The sequence below is a fragment of the Rhincodon typus genome, chromosome 26 (assembly GCF_021869965.1).
Source record: "Rhincodon typus isolate 14 chromosome 26, sRhiTyp1.1, whole genome shotgun sequence".
In the NCBI taxonomy this organism is placed as follows: Eukaryota; Metazoa; Chordata; class Chondrichthyes; order Orectolobiformes; family Rhincodontidae; genus Rhincodon; species Rhincodon typus.
Window position 1 is genome coordinate 18,475,563 of NC_063357.1, and position 22,174 is coordinate 18,497,736.

General features: G+C 40.0%; 1 protein-coding gene across 1 annotated transcript in view; it reads left to right on the top strand.

The window, feature by feature from the left end:
• Nucleotides 1-22,174, top strand: part of phf12b (PHD finger protein 12b) — a 139,041-nt gene that overhangs the window by 16,359 nt on the left and 100,508 nt on the right. The window contains exons 3-4 of the mRNA XM_020529807.2: nt 17,839-17,911; nt 21,484-21,901. Of these exons, the coding sequence (XP_020385396.1) occupies nt 17,839-17,911; nt 21,484-21,901 (491 nt within the window). The remainder of the gene's footprint in view (nt 1-17,838; nt 17,912-21,483; nt 21,902-22,174) is intronic.

Below are 22,174 nucleotides of genomic sequence, written 5' to 3' on the forward strand. Positions count from 1 at the left end.
CCTTTTTGTTAAACAACCAGAAAATCGAATACATAGTAAAAGCCATTATTTGAAAGATAACGCTACTTCCCCTCTTTTGTTTACAATATACTTTAACTTCTGAAAATGTAGTTAAGGTAATTTGCAGTGGAGTCTCGGGCAATGTAACTTTATGAATCCAGGCTTTTGGAGGGCGACGCAGTGGCTCAGTAGTTAGCACTGCTGCCTCACAGCACCAGGTACCTGGGTTCAATTCCACACTTGGGTGACTGTCAGAGTGGAGTTCACACATTTTCCCAGTGCCTGCATGGATTTCCTCCAACTGCACTGGTTTCCTTCCACTGTCCATAGATGTCGAGGTTGGATGGATTGGCCATGCTAAGTTCACATAGTGTCCAGGGAGTGCAAGCTATTTGTTTTAGCCAAGGGACATGCAAGGTTGGGGTGGGGGTGGTCTGGGTGAGATGCTGTTTGAAGGGTTGGTGTGATTCGATGGGCCGGTTGGCCCGCTTCCACACTGTAGGCATTCTGTTATTACTTGACTTTGCAGAACAGCTCAGTTTTCCACTAATTGCATGCAAGTAGACCATAAAAGATGTGAAAGACTGAAATGTCTTACTGGTGTATAATTAAGTCTTCAAACAGGAGTCTTGCTAAGATATGTTGTTCACAATCTCGCAGACAAGATAGGAGAACTTGTTGATAGAGACCAGAGAGCCAGCTCCACCATTGTTTGAAGAAATGCAATTGTACCCTTTGTCTTCTGGCTTGCTTGCCATAGTCATGTGACTGTGTGACAATGTTACAGGGATAGGGTGGGTCTCGTTGGGACGCTCTTCATTGGGTCGGTATGGACTCAATGGGCCAAATGATCTGCTTCCGCACTGTAGGATTTCAATGATGATTCTATGATTGAGGAGAAATCGGAATGCTGAGATGAATTATTCTATAAATAACAACACCTTCCATTTAGGCAGCACTTTCTCACATTAAAATGTCTTAAGGCACTTCACAAGAATGTATTTCTACAAAATCTGACACCAACCAAATGTTTGGTTGAAATGATTTTTATGGAGAGCGACTGAGAGATTGAAAAAGAAAATTCTTTAACCAATGAACAAGATAACTGAAGGCATTGCTGTCAATGGCAAAGCAACAAAATTCAGGGATGAGACAGTGATGTGAATTCAAGGAGGATGCTTTGAAGAAATTGCACCCATCATGGCCCTTAACCAGAGATTGTGACCCCGTGTTCGGGGGGGGGAAGAATTGTCAGCATCTACCTTGTCAAGCCCATTGACTATATATGTTTCTATTAAGTTATGATTCATTGTTCTGAATTTGAAAAGAATACTGGCTACGTAATGCCCATAATTGCAAATTCTGCCAGCCAGAAATGTTGCACGTGATCAGGATACACCTGAACAGGTCTTTGGAACTGGACAAAATGAAAAAAAGTAAGTGGTGTAAATCACATGTCAGGAGAGATGCACGATGTTAACTAGGGAAGATGCTGATAAATGAAGTATGACATTTATCCACTTTGGAAAGAAGAATATAAAATCAGAGCATTTTTTTCTTTAAAAGCCAGAACCAGAACATATTGATATTTAGGATTTGGGTATTTAGATGTGTGCAATAAACAGGAAGTGGAGCAAGAAATTATGGAGGCAAGCAACCCCTTGGGGTCTAAAATAGTGTATGGAATCCTATCCACGGCTTTGGTCTCCTTATGAACGGAAGGTTTACCCTCCCTAATGGGTGGAATGAGAGCTATCAAATTCTTGTGTGTGAGTAGAATGTGCCAAATTCTTTGGTTTGAAGGATGGGAGATGATTTCTGTGAAACATAAAATTCTTACAATGATTGACAGATGCTGAGAGGTTGTTTCACTCTTGATTTGAGAGTAACTATGAGATATAAGGCACAGGTTGGCTGTTTAGGACTGAACCATTTCTTCACTTGAATAGTTGTGCAGCTTTGAAACTTTCTACTCCAGGGAGTTGTGCATGCTCAGTCATTGTGATGAATAGGTGAGAAACTGGATTTAATGTCAGTTCAGCTATAATCTTATTGAATTTTGGAGCATGCTTGAGAGGGCTATCTGTTCTTCTGCAACTGTCATTTCTTATGTTCTTATAACAACAGGAGAGTGGTGTTTGGACAATAAGTTTTATTGAGCTAAAACACCGGAGAGAAAATACAGAACTTGACTAACCGAGAGGTTTTGAACTGTAGATCGGTTGAGTCAAAAGAGATGTTTCTTATTTAAGCAAAATATACTTGTATCTTTTGAACTTCTATTGCTTTATAGTTGGTATTTCCCTCTTCTGTTTTAAAAAGTCCTTGCTTTTGCTCATGCAAGTAGCAAAGCTGATATTCAAGTTGGTGGTAGAAGTGTGATCCTCCTCGAATCACTCCTAACCATTTTAATTTTATTCAAGTATTCAACTTGGTTTTTTGCATGTTAAATAATACAATGTCTTGTGCCGTACTGTGTTGGTTAGACATTGCTTCTTTTTATAGGTAAATGTACTTTAACAGTAGTGAAACCAGTAATCTTTGGTGCTCGTATCATCTCTGTAGTTTTGCTTGTATGTTTTGTCTTTTTTTAGCTTTTCTTGTATGAGGCTTTTGCATTTAAAGGAAATTCAACTCAACCCAAATGTATGGTATTCCTTTATTTAAAATGTTACCCTTTGAAATATTGAGCACTGTCATGATGTATATTTAATCTGGTGAAACACCAGAAGTTATAAATATAATATAAAGCTTCAGGTGCATTCTTTCCGTTTAATTGTTCACTGCTGCAAGCCAAAATGATTCATTTCATGTAATTGGATAGATGAATAAGTTAGAGGTTGAAAGTGTGTTCTGTCTACAAGATGTGCTGCAGAAATTCACCAAAGATCCTCAGACAGCACCTTTCAAACCCATGACCACTTCCATCTAGAAGGGCAAGGGCAGCAGATACAGAGGAACACCACCACCTGCAAGTTCTCCAAGCCACTCATCATCCCGACTTGGAAATATATCGTTGTTCCTTCATTGTCACTGAGTCAAAATCCTGGAATTCCCTCTCTAACGGAATTGTGGATCAACCCAGAGCAGTTGGACTGTGGTGGTTCAAGAAGACAGCTCACCATCACCTTCTCAAGGACAACTAGTGATGGGCAGTAAATGCTGACCAACCAGTGATGCCCACATCCCACAAATGAATTTTAAAGAAAAAAAAAATTCAAAATTCAAAATTGGCTCAGTGGTTAGTGCTGCTGCCTCACAGTGCCAGGGACCCGTGTTTGATCCCAGCCCCTAGCAGCTGTCTGTGTGGAGTTCGCACATTCCCCGTGTCCATGTAGATTTCCTCTGGGTGCTCCAGTTTGCTTCCACATTCCAAAGATGTGCAGGTTAGGTGGATTGGTTACGGTAAATTGTCCAAAATGTGCAAGCTAAGTGGGTTAGCCATGGGAAGTGAGAGGTTCCGGAGATAAGGTGAGGGGCTAGGTCTGGATCTGTGTGGGATGCTCTTCAGAGGTTCGGTGTGGACTCGATGGGCCAAACAGCCTCTTTCTGTATTATTGGGATTCTATTCAAGCTATTTGCTGAGTTGTGCATTATTTTGTCATGACTAAAACAAGTATATATGAGGAAAAATGAAAATTCATTGAGCGTTTTCTCCACCACACTCTCATACACCAACCTGTGCCAAAGGAACGGAAAAGCAAGTACAGCGTAGAAATTAAATTGTTGTCCAGCATACTTTAAACTAGGATTACTAAACTACTTTGCATAAAAAAGGTTACAATTTGTTACTCTTCAATGGTGACTTGTAAGGTCATAAAATTAAGATTCTGTCTGCCTGAATTTACATAAGTTGAATGGAATTTGGAAGGTGCAGTTTGATTAAATGGTGAGATGTCTTACTTTGAAAATTCTAAGCTGACTTTTGGAAAGGCTGTACTGCCAAGTTTGGGATTTTATTTATTAAAAAATTGAGAACAAAAATATTTGTTTACTTTTGTTTGCTTCTGTCCTATGAAAATAGTGTTGTCCAGTTGAATGCACCGCTAAGCTCACTAAAGATAAATAAACATTGCCTATTGCTTGCCCAGCTGAGCTTGTTGCTAGAAAAGTGGCTTGAGAAATCAATCTGTAGAAGTGGATCTCTAAGCACAGTTGCATTTGTCCCTGTTGTGACACTTCATGGCAAATGAACTGTGTTGTTGTACTAAATAGAAAGCTAAGTCGTCATAAATCCACTAACTTACAATTGGTGGTGATAGCATCAAGATTTGTTGCTAGCTAGCATATCTCCTAATGCCTGGTGTTGACACCTTACTTCTTGGTGTTCAACTGCATCCTTACCAGTTTGAAAGTATACATAGCTTTTTCCATGCCACCAAGTTATGAAAGCATTAAAAATTCTGCATATCTATAGACTGTATGAAAGTACTGTTCTAGCATTGTGGGAAAATTAGCATGTTCTGACATCCAAAGAAAAGGTATGAGGAGCCTGAGATTTGTTTACATAAATGGATTTCATTTTAAATGTTGAAATGTGAGTTTAAAATATAGGATTCATATGTTTTTAACTTTGAAGGAGAATTTGTATTTGTAAAAACCGAAAGAACTACGGATGCTGTAAATCAGGAACAAATGCAAAGTTGCTGGAAAAGCTCAGCAGGTCTGGCAGCATCTGTGAAGGAGAAAACAGAATTAACGTTTTGGGTCCGGTGACCCTTCCTCGGGTTTTTGCCTTCACAGATGCTGCCAGACCTGCTGAGCTTTTCCACCAGCTTCGGATTTTGTATTTGTAAATTTTCTTGTGACCAGTACATTTTGTAGACAACTAAGGTGAAAACAAAGGTTACAGCCAAGATTGAAAACATTTCGGTGGAGATCTCATAAATGGTAGGGAAAACTTTTATGTTGCCACTCTCTCTTTGAGTCACTTGAAGCTGTGCTTGTCAAAATCAAAAGGCAGTATTAAAAGATCAGGAAAAATTAGAGCATTTTGTTGTTTTCAAACTACTCTTCATCTCCAAAACAATAAACAATCAAACATCATTTAACATGGAGTTCGGCCTGGCTTAGCCTTCTTTCTGAAGCAGATCAGTGGGAATGCCATTAGGAAAATTCTTAGCCATTTGCCCAGTGTGCAGTTTCCTGACGTAGATAAGCATGTTTACAACCTTAGAAAAACTTGTTTGTCAAAATCTATGTTTGTTAGATCAGAAAATTGAGTTTTATTCAATAAAATCTACTTTGATTATGTTCTTACGCAGTGGGGTGGTACTTTTTTTTAAATAAGATGCTTGCTCATTACCATTACAAGTACCTACAAACTTTTGTGATACTGGAAAATGTAGCAGTCAGTCTGTGATGTTTCAAACAGGAACAAGATAATTGCAGTGGTGAACTATTTTAGCAATGTTCATGAAGGCACTGAGATCAGATCACAGGGGAGCTCACCTGCTCCTGTTTGAACTGCGCCATTAAACTTTTGAAGTTAGTACATACTAGGTTTGTTATCTCATACAAAAGACTGCACTCTATGTAACAGTACTGCGCTGAAGTATTTTCTTAAATTGTGTACTTGCATTTGTCAGATGTATCTTTTGATTCACAAGCTTCTGAAGTGATATGAATGTTACCACCGAATTAGCTTGATTTACACAGATGTTAGTTAACTTTTCTGCCTTGTGTGCCTAGAGTGGAAAAAACCCTGTAGAGCAATAGTAGTTTTGTCTCTTCTGTTTAGAAATTAATTATGATTGTTAACCAATGGTTTTCATACACAAACCAATCTTCAGTTTGAGCTTGAGGTTTACAGAGTTAGAAGGAAATGAATAACATTGTTTTGCTCAAATAAACACTTGTACCCCAGGTGATGTCAGGGCATCTCCCGTTACGGTATTTAGAGATTTTCAGTACATGTTTCATAATTTCTGCACCCCATTTTCTTCCAGTCCTTTCCTTATTCCTTCACAACCATTTTTCGTGATGTCACTTACATCATCCACTTATTAGTTCTGTAACTGAGACTTGAGCAAATGGACAAAAAACTGTCTGAAGATAGGAAGAGGTTGATCTTCCATAACAGTAATGCATGAAATTTTTGTGTCCACACAGATGCAACTGTTTCAAAGTCCAGATTGCATTGTTAAAGACACAGTATGTTGTGCTAATGTAGGAATGAGTGTGAATATATGCTGCTTTCAGCCTTTCTAAGATTTCTCCCCAATTAACTAGCTTCAGCGTTGCCAGAATCCAGCAGATCAATCAGTTCTGATGCTTGTGAATTGAGAAGATGCTTCTTATTGCTGCTTGCACTGCAAAGTATGTCTAGTTTTTGTCCATTTAGTTTAAATTGCAAATTCTTATATCATTTCATGTAAGAGTGGTATGTGCAGAGTTAACATTCATTGTGTTTTACTGCAGTTCCTGGCTTTCATGCATTTTCTTTTGAAAACCTTGGGCACTCAGTTGCAAGCCAATTAGTTCATGATAAAAATGCGTTTATCATTGCCAATCAATCCAAAATGCTGCAAAGTTGTTTTGAGGATAATGAAGTAAAAATCAACTGTCTTCAGATTTTAATACTGAAAGAGATTGGTACCATTGATTGCTTCTTTTCTATTGCAAATCACTTAGCCATCTCCCTACAGCACAGGTTGCTGTCGGTGCCAGTAGTGCCCATTGACGTGGAGAGAATTTGAAACATTTTGATCAAAATGGGGAAAGCAGTTTTGTATGTGACAACAGAGCTGTTGTTAGTAACGTGTTTATCTGGAGATTAATTATCTAGCTTAACCTTAAAATACAAATGCATACATCAATTTTTTTACAAAGCAAAGCATTGATGTTCAGTGCTTCGATAATTCTTGTGTTTAGCAGAAGATGTGAGATTGATAGGTGGCATCGTGTTTGATCATTTTGCGTGATAAGTTACTGACTGCCTTCAAATTTTTCTGGTTTAAGTTCGTCTAAGAATGCATATAGCCTGAAGGCATGTCCCAATCTCTCCGCATGATGTTAGCTTGAGGTGTGAATGCTTTGCACTGTTGTGTCAGAGACCTTGTCTAGTATAGTGACCATTCCTCCCAACTTGGCTCAACACTGGTGAGTTCATCTATAGAATGTCATGTTCTTCTTTCATTTGGAAATTTTGTTTTTTAAAAATTCTGGCATTGAACCCACAACAAATCTCATTGTCCCGGAGGTCCTGCAGATTAGTGTTGAAGACTGACTTTCGTTTTTTTGACAGTGTAAAGGTATAACCAGAGAAACCTGGAATGGAAGTAAGTACTGTATTATGATGCATGCATCATCCTCCTTTCATTACTTTCACAAATTTAGATAAATGCACTTGAAGGCCTTTTAACAACCTAATTCATTCGTTCAGAAAGACCCTATATCCTCTGCCCAGTTGCTTCCTCTTACTGTCAAATTGCTCCAAGATTCTTGGTGCTAGTTCTGTTTGGAAATTCTTTCTAAGTGTTGACCACTGTTTGAATGAAAAATAACGATCTGATATCAGGTCTGAATTTGCTGTTTACTAATTTGAACTTTCAAAGTTGTTTAACTCCTGCCATTTCCACTTCTTTAACCATACCTGTAAAATAATCTCAGATTGCATCTATATAGACTGGGGGGAAAAAAAACACCACATTTCGATACTTTGTCTTAATTCCAACCTTTTTGTCTGTTCAACCCTTGGATGGCTTCCTTGATCTTCAGTAACTGAACTATGATTTTGGCTAATCTGTTGAATTTCTTAACGGCATTTCCTGTTGATGGTTCCGCTTTCGAAGTTGGTTTGCGTGTACTTGTATTGGTTATGGAGCTTGATTTGGTAACAACACAAATATTAGGTTTTGAAAATATTAGATGGTTGATAAAAGGCTTCAAAATGGGCACATTGGTAGCTGGTACAATCTGTCAAACTAGCTGCTGCAATTTGACGTGGAATATAATGGAATTAAATTGGTGTCACTATAACACTTCAAAGGAATGAATGAATATACTTGAGTTGAAGGGATGAGTTTTCAATACACAAGCTTGAGGGCTTAAACATAATTTCTGTGATCTGCCAAGGGGGGACATAGGTGGCCCTCCTCTCTCTCCCCTGCATCTATTAGCATTCTGCGGTGAGATATCTAATTTGAGGCTTTGTACCCTTGTCTGTATGTCAAGCAGATTTTTAAAGATGTTTGTTAATTATCTGGCTGCATGTTGTTTAGGAAAGAAACAAAATAGCCTGGTAACGTTTCTAATAAGAACGTACATTTGCACTGTTGGGATTAAGAATATAAGAACTAGGAGCAGGAGTAGGCCATCTGGCCCCTCGAGCCTGCCCCGCCATTTAATAAAATCATGGGTGATCTTTGAGACTCAGCTCCACTTACCCGCCCACTTACCATAACCCTTAATTCCTTTACTGTTCAAAAATTTATCTAGCCTTGCCTTAAAAGCGAGGTAGCTTCAACCGCTTCACTGGGCAGGGAGTTCCACAGATTCACAACCCTTTGGGTGAAGAAGTTCCTCCTGACCTCAGTCCTACATCTGCTTCCCTTTATTTTGAGGCGATGCCCTCTAGTCCTAGTTTCACCTGCTAGCAGAAACAACCTCCCTGCCTCCACCTTATCTATTCCCTTCATAATCTTATATCTTTCTATAAGATCTCCCCTCATTCTTCTGAATTCCAATGAGTATAATCCCAGTCTACTCAGTCTCTCCTCATAATCCAACCCTCTCAACTCTGGAATCAACCGAGTGAATCTCCTCTGCACCCCCTCCAGTGCTAGTATATCCCTTCTCAAGTAAGGAGACCAAAACTGCACACAGTACTCCAGGTATGGCCTCACCAGGACCCTATACAGCTGCAGCATAGCCTCCCTGTTTTTAAACTCCATCCCTCGAGCAATGACAGACAAAATTCCATTTGCCTTTTTAATTACCTGCTGCACCTGCAATCCCACCTTCAGCAATTCATGCACAAGGACACCCAAGTCCCTTTGCACAGCAGCGTGCTGCAATTTTTTACCATTTAAAACATAGTCCATTTTGCTGTTATTCCTACCAAAATGGATTCTTTGCATTCTTTGTAATTTTGCTCCTCAGATAAAGATTTATGCTGGTTTGCTTTTTTTTCTTTAATAGTTTTGAACAAATTTAGAAAACTGTTGATTTTGGCCTGAGGCATCTTCCCTTAGTTTTATGTAGTACTCCCAACAAATTGGATGCTTTTTCGTGCTAACCAGAGGAATTTCAACAACAATCTGAGTTTAACTACGTTCAGTATACCCTATGTTTTCTTGGAACAAGGTCAGGGAAGTTTGGGTAATGTCTCATCGAACCGGGTGTCTTCTGTCATTCCATCTTTCTTTTAAAGATGTGATCTTTGGTAGATTTCTTTTGATCTGAACCTTCTCTCCTTTAAACAAGACTACTTCTGGTTTGAATCGAAGGCTAGTTTTTGCAATCCACAGAACTAATTAAGAAAATCATTCCTGGGATATTGAATTTTGCTGGCAAAGCTAGAATTTATTGCCCCTGAAGTGGCAGTGAGCCACTTCCTTGATCTGCTGCAGCCCATTCAGTGCTGTTGGAACAGGAGTTCAGGCTTTTGACCCAAAAACAGTGAAGGATTGGTATGATATTTTCAAGTCAAGATGACGTGGGTTGGAGGGAGTCCTGCAGGTGTTACTAAGTGGTAGAGATCCTGGGATCTGAAGGTTCCTGTCATAGGAGCTTTAGTACATTGCTGCATTGAGTAGTGTAGATGTTATGCTGCTGCTGCACCACCATTGGTGGAGAGGTGGATGTTTGAGGGGATGTATGGGGTGCTAAATAAGTCTGCTGCTTTCTCCTAGAAGGGGTCGAGCTTTTTGGATATTATTAGAGCTGCATTCATCCAGTTTAGTGGAGAATATTCCATCACACTACTGACTTGTGCCCTGTAGATGGTGGAAATGTTTTGGGTCGTCTGGAAGTGGGTTACTTGCTGCAAAATTGTGATCATTTGTACGTTCCTCCATCTCGTATTCACAACAGGCCAAGAATGATGATGTATGAATGATGAGCTTACTTAGATTTTTTTTTGAGTAAGTAGGGAGATGTTGTACGTCAGACCTAAATTAAAGGGCTGCAGTTCGACTGACTGGGATCTTATCCTTGTGTTTCAAAGGCTTGCTATAGAAACATCACCACCTCACTTGCAAATTGTCTCAGAAGCAGTGATTTATCAGTGGAATGTTTTCTTTTCCACTTGGGCTTCAGATTGTCAAACTTTGAGACACCCCAACCTTGTTAACTTCAAATCTGAGACACATTTTTGTTGAGCAAAAGTATTGAGGGATATGATGCAAAGCCAGGTAAGTGTATGGAGTTAGGCATATTTGTCTCAGATCAGCCATGATCTCACGGAAAGGCGAACGGGCTCGAGGCTAAATGACCTACACCTGTTTCGATATTCTTAATTGGAAAGCCATTTTAAGACTTCATAAAGACCTACCTTGATTATAAAGGAACTTTTTAATTAGTTTGATTTCAGTTAGAAGTAATGTTGCAATAAAGGATCGGTGAAGACTGTTTGGGAAGATTTGGTTTATTTGACCATACAACAAATTATTGTGGTTCAACTGTAACATGTCTTTCCCAATTAAGGCTAAGAAAAACGTACCTTTTCTGAATTGTGTTCACTACATTTTGGTGTAGTAACCAGTAGGAGGAGTTGCTTCTGTTATAGTGAATCTCTAGATCCGTGCTTGCCAAAAAGTCTAAAAAGAAGGCTGCTTGAACACTAAGCTGTTTGTGATGTTGTATTTTACTGTATTTGGTGCTTTAACACGCAACTTTGTATGTTTTGTCTGAATGTATAAATTACACTTAGTTTCCATTCACACTGCGGCAAGTAATATTTCACACTTTTTATTTAAATATAGCTGATTGTTAAGTTTACCAGATGTGGATAAAACCAGTGGATTTACACGTAATAATTTGGCTCCATTCTTATTAGAATAAAGTACTGAATCTGTGTCGACAAAGAAACTCATCAGATTGCTCCTTTTGGGTTTCTGATTTTAGGTAGAAAGTTAACTTAAACTTGCTGATAGTGAATGATGAAATATTGCCATTTTAATTATTTTGTTGCGAATAGATGTATGCTAACATTACTGTCTTCTGACATTTACAGATGAACTGACTAATGAAAATGATATTTTATACATTTCTGGGTTTTATGCATTGTATGCTGAAAATTGTCTCTACATATATTGAGTAAACAGTTCAAGAGCATAATGTTTCATGTGATCTAAAACGGGTATCACAAGCTTTGGTTGAGCAAAATGCAGTTCCATTGATCTAACCCACAAAGCCTCTACCAGTTCATTCTTTGCATACTTGCATACAAAGCTGATTTCGAATTTCATTTGAAGAGCTTAAATGTTCAAGAAAAGGAAGCTTATTGATTGGCTTTTGATAATAGTATTGCATTTTACAGGTTAGAGTCATAGGGTATTAAAGAGATTCTTCAGGCTATCGTGTTTGCACCAGTTATTGAGCACTTGTCTAATTAAATCTCAGTTGACCCATAGCCTTCTATGCTGTGGCATTTCAAGTGTTAATCTAAATGCTACTTAAATGATGTGATGGAGCCAGCGTCTATCAACCTTTCAGGCAGGGAGTTCCAATTGCCCACCACCTTCTGGGTGAAAGTATTTCTTTGTTTTTTAGCTTAAATCTATCTGTGCTGGTAATTGACCACTCTACAAAGGGGAAAAGCTTATTCCTATCAACCCTATCTCTGCCTTACATAATCTTGTAGACCTCAAATAGATCTTCCCCTCAATCTTCTGCTCCAAGAAAAACAACTCAGCCTATGGAGTCTCTTTTCATGGCTGAGTGGCTCCAGTTGGGACAGCATCCTGCTGAATCTTGTCTGCTTTTTCTCCAGTGCAAAACACATCCTTCCTACAGTGTGGCGACCAGAACTTTGCAGAGGGCACAGGCTGTTACCTAACAAGCTTTTGTATTCTGTGTCATGACAAATAAACGCAAGTATCTTGTGTTCTTTCTTAATCACCCTATTCATCTGTCCTGTTGACTTCAACGATCTCTGGACATGGGCACCAAGGTTCTGCTCATTCTCCATACTGCCATTCATCATATTCTTTCTTGCCTTGTTAATCATCCTGAAATGTATTACTTTGTATTTGTTTAGAATTAAACTCTATCTGCTACTCTTCTGTCCATCTGACCAGCCTGTCTAAATCTTCCTGTAGTCTTGAGGCTTGAAAGGCTTTCCAACTTCCAGTCTTAGTGGCATTCTTCATTTTTGGTTGGAAGAGGTATAGCTATCTTTGTTTTGGGGGGAGTTATTATTTTGTGCATGGTCAGATATTTTCCTATGTCTTATTGCTTTTTAAGGGAATCAAGTGTTAGAGGAATAAGTAGGAAAGTGGAATTGAGAATTGGCAGATAAGGCCACACTGGTTGAACAATGGAGTGAATTCGATGGGCTGAATGGCCTAGTTCTGTTCTTATGAGTAATGGTCTTACTGCAGTGGGAGGTTCTTGTGTTATCTTTGCTTATGGTAAGGTATGCCTTTTGTCTAATTCTTTCATATTTATTGCAAATCTTGGAGATTGTTCTGCTGTTTGGGTTTCTGTATTTTTGGTGTTCAGTTATACACATAGCAAGTGCTGAGAGTGTTTCGTTGTCCCATTTGATACCAGCAACACCCATGGATTGACACAATGTTCCTAAACAGACACGTTAAAAGACTTATGTTTTCGTTCAGATGTTTGCTTTTTTTTGGGCTGGTATTTTATTCCCTTTTACAGAATCTATTGTTTCCTTGATGTTTTCTCTACCTCACCTGTGTGGAGAGGGCCAAAGTTATTCGGTCAGTGTAAAACTAAAGGCAAACTCAGCACTTAGTGGTGAATGATTAAATAGATGCTGGGATGTTTTTATAATGTTTTTAAGCTGCATGTGAACATCCAAGCAAGGAAAGGGTGCACCTGTTTAGCCACATCAGACGGAGGGGTTCCCATGAGTTGACTTTATTTGAAGTAGCTTGCTTGTTTTTAGTGTTGTGCTGACCATTTGAAAAAGTAGTCACTGCTAAAAGCCAGACTACAAACAAAAAGGCTAAACTTGTGGAAGTTGGGCAATGTAAGTTCTTTAGGTACTTTTCTATCCTTCATAGTTCAGCTTTTATATACAAAGCCTTTCCTGGCCCTTCACTGTCTGGCTGACAGGAATTGCCCAATTTGCAATACCTTGGAATTCTTCTTTTTTGTCATGTCCACGTTGTATCTTTTACCTGGCTGCTTCTACAGGTATCATGACTATAAAAGATGAAGTTCAGATCCAAAAGGGGGCCTCGTACAAACCATAGCTGGGTGAGACTGCTTGACTGTCATCCATGTAGCCATTTTTTGGCTAATGTAATTTTGTCACACAAGAAGAGTAGGTGGCTGGATGACTCTCAAATCTTGCGATTGGTTGGTTCCCTGAGCTGGTTCGTTGTCCCGCAGACGTTTCATTACCCTGTTGGGTAACATCATCAGTGCAGCCTCCGATGAAGTGCTGTTGTGTTTTCCCGCCTGTTGTTTAAACTCGGGTGTCAGTTGAGCTGGATTACGTCACTTCCGGTTTTCCTTCGCAGCGGAGTGTATATATAGGGTCAAGCTCGATGTGTTTGATGGCCGCCTTGGCGGAGAACCAGGCCTCTAGGAATTCCCATGCTTGCTTCTGCTTGGCCTGTCCCAGGGTCCTGGTGGTTGTCCCAATCAAACTGGCGGTTTTCCTTGCCCATGTTGATTGGTCGTGTCTTTTTGTTACTAGTTGAAGGTCGTGTACTCTTGTGGCTAATTTTCTTCCTGTCTGTCCAATGTAATGTTTGTCACAGTCTTTGCAGGGAATCTTGTATATTATGTTGGTCCCGTCCATAGTGGGTCTACGCTACGCTACCCTACGCCAACCGCTAACCCGAACCAAAGACCCATTACCCACTGTGGACAGGACCAATGTAATATACAAGATTCCCTGCAAAGACTGCGACAAACATTACATTGGACAGACAGGAAGAAAATTAGCCACAAGAGTACACGACCTTCAACTAGCAACAAAAAGACACGACCAATACTCACTCACCTCCATCCACATGGATAAGGAAAACCGCCAGTTTGATTGGGACAACAACCAGGACCTTGGGACAGGCCAAGCAGAGACAAGCACAGGAATTCCTAGAGGCCTGGTTCTCCACCAAGAAGGCCATCAACAAACAAGTAGAGCTAGACCCTATATGTACTCCACTCCGAAGGAAAACCGGAAGTGAGGTAACCCAGCTCAACAGATGCCAGAGTTTAAATAACAGGCGGGAAAACACAACAGTGCTTCGTTGGAGGCTGCACTGACGATGTTACCCAGCACAGTAATGAAACGTCTGCGGAACAGCGAGCCAGCCAACCACAGCATCCACAATCCGAGCTACAAAGCTACTCAAAAACTCTCAAATCTGTACTACGTTTCCAGAGTGGTTGTGAGAAAAACAATGAACTGAACTTGCCCAATGCTGTTAAGCTGTGCAAATATGATTTTTGGTTATCTGTACAGATTGTTTGTCTGTCTAGCTTAGCTTATTTAGCTTATCAAGACTAAAGTGACTTTCTGCAATGAGTAAGTTGGATCTAAATTGCTTGCTATCAAAATTAAGTGGAAGTTCATTATTTGCCTGCAACCAAAATGAATAATGAGCAGTTAGATTGCTTGATTGAAACTTGGCTGCTATCAGTTAGCTGTTGTGCAGTTTCATTATTGAAAAATCATTCTAGGGCAAAAGATGCAATTTTTCTCCCTGCAGATATTGTTTGTCGTGTAAATTAATTTCCCTTATTAATAACCTACCTTTTTAGTATATAGTTACAGTTAGATTTTAAAAGCTGCTTATTGCAATCTCGAATGGTTAGTTGCCATAATAAACACTTGTATTCTCTGGTAAAACCCAGATGATGAAAATTTGAAATCTGAACAGGAAAATGAGTCTCAGATCTCAACTAAACACTTCTCCCAATCTGTCCTCACTTTAAACCCATGTAATCATTCTTGGGAAAGTTAAAATACAGAATGCCTAGGAGAATGGGGGGAATTAAACTTAAAATATTATTCCATGAACTCCTATGACAGTCAAACCAGTCCAGGAGGTCTCATGAACCAAATTTTAGCTGAAAAGACACTTGACTGCATCATCATAATGAAGTTGATAATTGATCAAGATTCCTATTAATGATTTTTTTTAACAATTAGCATCTACAGCATCAGCTGACGAACAGTGTAATATTTTAAACTGCATTCCCCTATTGATAGGGGGCTACCCAGTTACTTAATCATTTTACAACTTCTACCAGGTTGCTTACAATTCATGTTTTTCTAAAATAAAATCAATTGATTACCTGTGGAACTGAGCTTCATGTAAGTTAAGATTCTTGTAGCATTCTCCTGGACCTTTGTCAAGGTCATCAAAGCTTTGACAATGCAGTGGAACCAAGGCAGGTGCAGTACTCCAAATGCATTGTGACGAGCAGCCTCTATTGTGTTAAAGTTGTATCCTTTGATTTATAGGTAGGTCTGTTCATACAGTCAGTACTGTATCCTGTTAGTTTTAGGTCTTTTCTCTCTCCGCTTCTTTCACTATTCTTTGTGAATGATGAGTATTCATTGTCAGTCTGAACAACATGCCTGACGTTCCATTTAACTCTAACTCTCAACTGCATTTTTTTTTTGAAAGTATAAGAGAATTTCCTCATTGATAACAAACAGAAGTATTAGAATTCTTGATAACCCAAATAGCGCTGTGGGCACACCTACACTACAGGGTTCAAGAAGGTGGCCCACCACTGCTGCCTTGGGGCACATATTGGGTAGGCAATAAATACTGACTTTTGTGATGACACATAGTATCTTATGAACAAAAATAAAGATGATAAAGTCTCTTGACATTCCTGAGTAGCTCAGAGTCTATCCAGTGAGAAAGTGAACTGTGGTTTTCTTTGGTATGTTTTTCTGTCAGATGCTGTTATATGTCTTCAAGTTATCGAAAGAGTGTTTCTGCTTGTGTACTAGAACTTAGACCTGATGGGACATGTTCAGCTTTGCTCACCTGAAATTGAAGGTGAAGATATGCCAATCATCAGACAATTGCTCTGTGCTGACAATGCCACGTGAGGAACACCTTCATAAGTGAATAGACAGATGCTCTTATAATTTTTCAAGTTTGGTGTGACCGTCATGAAGACAACTGTCCAGGATATTGCCATGCCAGCATCTGTCAGCATTGACGAAGTGATACTTTGAGGTTCTTGATTGCTTCATGTGACTAAACTGCGCAATTGCCAGAAGCCTGCCAATTGTTGTGTCCAAGCTGAGTGTGTGTCTGTGTGTGTGTGGGACAACTGTAACGTGACTGAAAACACGCAACTGAGATCTACCAAGAACGCTTCCAGCAGCGGTGAGACTTGGACAACATATATTTAGGCAGTAAAAAGACTGAACAATTTCCAACTTAGCTGTTTCAGATGTTTCTTCAACATCTCTTGGTGTGTCAAGATAAACAATTTAAATGTCCAGGAGTGTATTAATACTGTCATCGTGGACTCATTGCCAAGCCAACCATGTCTATGCTGGCTTGGCCACAGTCATCAGATCACTGGTGTACACCCAAACAGTGTTTTGAATGGTGAACTGATCACTGGGCCAGCACCTCCTGAGTATTCCTGCCGTCACTACAAGGACACCTGCAAGCAAAGGGAAAGATGGCAGACATTGGCAGAGGCCAAGATATTTGGAGGCTAGATGTTTGTTTGTAAGTGTGTGGATGAGGCAAGCAGAAATTATAAGTTCATCTGGCTGAGAGGAAGGCCTAGAGAATGCACTGATCCTCAAATCTTCCACCTTCTTGTGGCAGTGATTTGTTTTCCCACAGCACTGCTGACACTTAGCACAGTTGACCTCCAGGGTATAAACCATTATCTCATGAGATGGTAGACTGCTACCACCAACTGAACTAGATAGCGGAGCAGATCCAAGAATCATTACTGATAGCTACTAATTTAACTGATCTCAGTGAAGGCTTTGACACTTCAGTACTTTGCATTGGAGATGGAAAGCATATCCATTGTGTCTCATTGAATTTACGAGTCCCTGCTAGAGGTGTTTGTGTGCGAATACCTGGTAAAATTGCGGACTTGCAATTGAACTGTGTGCTGATATTTACTGTCATAACTCGATTAAAATGGTGAAACAATTGGCATAATCTCTGCTTATTGAGTGAGTTTACTTAATTTTCGCCAATGCCTTAATACGATCAGGCTGCACTGTAGGAGCGCTTCATCGTGAAAATGGTTTGATATTATGTAGCATTTTAGCATGTCTTAGCATCCCAGTTACAATGAGCACTTCCTCGTGTAGGGCCTTATCTGAAGGACAGTGTCTGTCATCATACACTACCCTATCGTTATTGCAGTGGAATGTCAAGACTAGTGTTGTGTGCTCAAGTTATAGAATAGAATGTAGGCTAGTGACGATGTGACTCAGATTTGTAAGTGCTGTCAGTTGGATCAATGAAATGTACTGTTTTTATAATGCCAGCTCTTCTTGAAATGGTTGCTGAGTTTCTGGTTCCAGCCCTTGTGTCATTAATAGGCAAGTTGTTTTACCAAAATTTCCATAATTGTTTTCAGCTATCTACAAGGAATGCAGTAATGAGTTTGAATTTAGTTTTATTCATTTTGAAATGTAAACTGTGCTAAGTTCTGAATGTAATTAACTAAATTATTTTCTATTTTGTTCAGTAATCCTCCACTCAGTGAAGAGATGCTTCCACCTGGGGATTGGATGTGTCACAGGTGCACAGTTCGCAGAAAAGTAGGTTTGTTTTAAAAGATTCAAATGGTTTTACTGGTAGCAGAGAGATAATACCAATCCTTCCCTTACCATTCCTCTCTGAAAGGCAGTTTCAAGGGGATTTGTCGTCCTGTTTTAATTTGTGAGAGCCATTTGAATATGTCAGTGTAAACAGTGAGTTTCAGCAGACTGCCTTTTTCATTACACAAGGCATCAAGGCTAAAACCTGCACATCGTAGAGTCATACAGTTGTTGATTTACCCACTGAGCTGGTAAGTTTGTTCGCAAACATTTATCACCATGCTAGGTAACATTATCAGTGCGCCTCCGGTGAAGTGTCAGTGTTCTGTCCCACTTGTTATTTTATAAAAGCAAGCGGGACTGAACACCGCTTCACTGGAGGTGCACTGATGATGTTACCTAACATGGTGATAAACATTTGCGAACAAACTTACCAGCTTGACAAGCAAATCAACAACTACATCAAGAACCCGAGCTACAAATCTTCTCAAAAACCATGAATACTGTCATACAGCTCAGAAACAAGCCCTTTGGCCCAACTCATCTATGCCACGCAGGTTTCCTCAACTAAGCTAGTTCTATTTGCCTGCGTTTGAGCCACGTCCCTCTAAACCTTTCCTATCCATGTGCCTGTCCAAATGCCCTTTAAATGATGTAATTGCACCCACCTCTACCACTTCCTCTGGCAGCTCGTTCTATGCACATACCACCCTCTGTGAAAAAGTTACACAGTGGTTCCCCTGTATATCTTTCCCATCTCACGTTAAACCTATGCCCTGTAGTTTTGGATTCCACTACCCTGGGGAAAAGACCTTGACTATTCACCTTATGTATGCCTCTCATGATTTTATAAACCTCAATAAGGTCACTCATCAGCCTCCTATCCTCCAGGGGAAATAAGTCCCAGCCTATTCAGCCCCTCCTGAAAACTCAAACCTTCCAGTCTAGGTAAGGTCCTTGTAAGTTTTTTTTTTTTTTTTTTTTTTTTCTGCACACGTTCCAGTTTAATAACTGCCTTCCAATAACAGGGAGACCAGAATTGTACACAGTACTCCAAATGTGACCTTACAATGTCTTGTGCAGTTGTAACATGACATCCCAACTCAGTGCTGTGACCAATGAAGGCAAGCATGCCAAATGTTGCCTTAGCCACCTTATCTACCTGTGATGCTGTTTTCAAGGAACTATATACCTTCACCCTTAGGCCTCTGTTCAACAACTCTTCCACAGAGCTGTACCATTGAATGTATAAACCCTGCCCTGGTTTGCCTTACCAAAATGCAACACTTCTCATTTATGTGAATTAAACTCCATCTGCCATTCCTTAACCCACTGGCCCAGTTGATCACAATGGTGTTGTGCTCTGAGATAATCTTCTTCACTGTCCACTGTACTACCAATTTTGGTATCATCTGCAAACTTACGAACTATGTCTCATATTCCCATCCAAATCATTTATATAAATGATGAACAGCAGTAGACCCAGCACTGATTCCTTGTGGCACTCTGCTGGTCGCAGGCCACCAATTTGAACAACAACCCTATACCATCACCCTCTGTCTCCTACTGTCAAGCCAATTTGGTATCCAGTTGGCTAGCTCTCCCTATGTTCCACGTGATCTAACCTTACTAACCAGTCTATTTGTAGTCTACCTTGTTGAAGGCCTTGCTAAATCTCTGCCTATATTCTTGGTCACCTCTTGAAAAAGAAACTCAAATTTGTGAGACACGATTTCCCATGCACAAAGCTATGCTGACTATTCCTAATCAGTCCTTGCCTTTCCAAAGTCCTTGCCTTTGCAAATAGATCCATGTCTCTCAGAAGAACCTCCAATAACTTACCCACCACTGACATTAGGCTCACCAGTCTGTAGTTTCCTGGCTTTTCCTGGCAGCCTTTCTTAAATAATGGCACAACATTAGCCATCGTCCAGTCTTCTGACACTTTGCCCGTGGCTGTGATGAAAATTATATATCTCTGCTGGAGGCCCCGTGTTTTTTCCCCTGGCTTCCCACAATGTCCAGGGATACACTTGATCAGGTGCTGGAGATTTATCTACCTTTATGCTTTTTAAGACCTTCAGCACCTCTTCCTCTGTAATGTGGATTCTTTTCGAGACATTGCTATTTTGTTCCCCAAGTTCCCTAGCTTTCATGTGTTTCTCCACAGTAAATACTGACATGAAATATTCGCTTAGCATCTCATCCATTTCCTGTGGTTCCACATTTAGATGGCCCTGTTGATCTTTAAGGTGCCCTATTCTCTTCAGAGTTACTCTTTTTTTGCCTTTAATATACTTGTAGAATCTCTTTGGATTCTCCTTTACCCTACCTACCGAAGCTATGTTGTGTCCTCTTTTTGCCCTCCTGATTTCCTCCCCAAGTGTACTCCTACACCCCCTATACTCCTCAAGGGACTTTTTTTATCCCAGCTGTCTATACCTGACTCATGCTGCCGCCTTTTTCTTGACCTGAGTCTCAATGTTTCTAGCCATCAAATGTTTCCTGCCCCTTTTCCTTCACACTAAAAGGAACTTGCTGACCCTGAGCACTCATTATCTTGGTTTTAAAGGCCTGCCATTTGCCAGATGTCCCTTTACCTGTGAACGGCCCCCCTTCCCCCAGATCAACATTTGGAGTTCCTGTCTAATACCATCAAAATTGGCCTTGCTCCCAAGAGGAGGTTGAGTTTTTGCCCCTTCTGTAGTAGGGCCTTCTATATATTGATTGAGAGAGTTTTCTTGGTCACACTTAACAAATTCCTCCCCATTCAAGCCCATAACGCTGTGGCAGTCCCAGTCTATGTTTCGAAAGTTAAAATCCCCTACTGTTAGAACCCTATTGTCTTACAGCCACCTGCAATCTCCCCACATATTTGCTCCTCAATTTCCTGCTGACTATTGGGGGGCCTGTGGTACAATCCCAGAAAAAGTTATCACTTCCTCCTTATTTCTCATTTCCACCGATATAACTTCACTGGATGATCCTTCAGATATATCCTTGCTAAGTACTGCATGATGTTTTCCCCAATCAAAAACACCCCTTCTCTCTCGCCTCCTCTTTCTATCCTTCCTATAGTATCTGTACCTCGTAACATGGAGCTTCCAGTCCTGTCCCTCCCTCAGCTATTTTTCTGTAATAACTATGATATCCCAGTCCCTTGTTCTCATCATGCCGTGAGTTATCTGCCTTATCCGTCAGGCCTCTTGGATATTGTCTCCCATTTCACCCATGTCTCCAAATAAAAGTTGTCTAGATTCTACAGACTTTGAGATAATCCTTTGCTTAGCAATGGAAGCCCTCCTCTAATTTGCCCTTAAAAGTACAATGTGATACACTGTTAAGAACAGACACTTGGTTTGTAAGCTTTGGGAGTTGGAGAGAATTCATTTCTGATATTTGCATAATTACAAGATGCTTGATTTTAGTTTCAATGTAGTAACATTTTTAATTTTAGAACATGTCAGTTTTCCTTTTTACTGCCTTCATCACAAGTTGGTGCTGAAGTTGTACCTTTTTATTTAAATTCCACTGCGTTGTGTTGTTTGACTAATATTCTTCCTTTTCCTTAGAAACAAGAGAAAAAAGAAAGATTTGGCCAAGTAAATGGTGTTATGGACAAACAGACGGTTAAAAGGACAGCATCCCCTACCGTTGACATGGAATTTTCTGATAAAACTCCCAGCAAAGCATTGGATTCCAGGGTTGACAGTAACTGTAGATCATTTGCACAAGCAAAAGGTTTGGAAAGGCGTGTCAGCCGACCCGGCACACCAACTTCGAATGCAAGCACTGACACACCCATTTCTGAGCAGAATGAGGTGGACGATGACATGATTGACGTGGACGATGAAAATGCTGCCATCGAGATGGACTGCTCCCAATTGCAAATAAGAAATCCATTTGAAATACTTATAGCAGCAGCAATGGAACGAAATCCAACTCAATTTCAACTTCCAAATGAACTGACGTGTACCACAGCACTTCCAGGTGAGGGAGTCAGTGTAACTGCACTTGAGTTGCTTATTTTCTTGGTGAGGTTCATCATGCCATTGTTCCGTAAGTTCAACATCACTATTGAAATCTGTTACCAAATACAGTGCAAACATAATTAAAAATTGTATATTGTATACGTTTGTACAAATTATAATGGTCATTAGATAATTATCAGAGATATCAATTTCACTGTGTCACATTGAGGATTTCAGGTTTTGGAATAACTTTGCACCCATACGAGTGATGTTTAATCACACCTTATTTGTA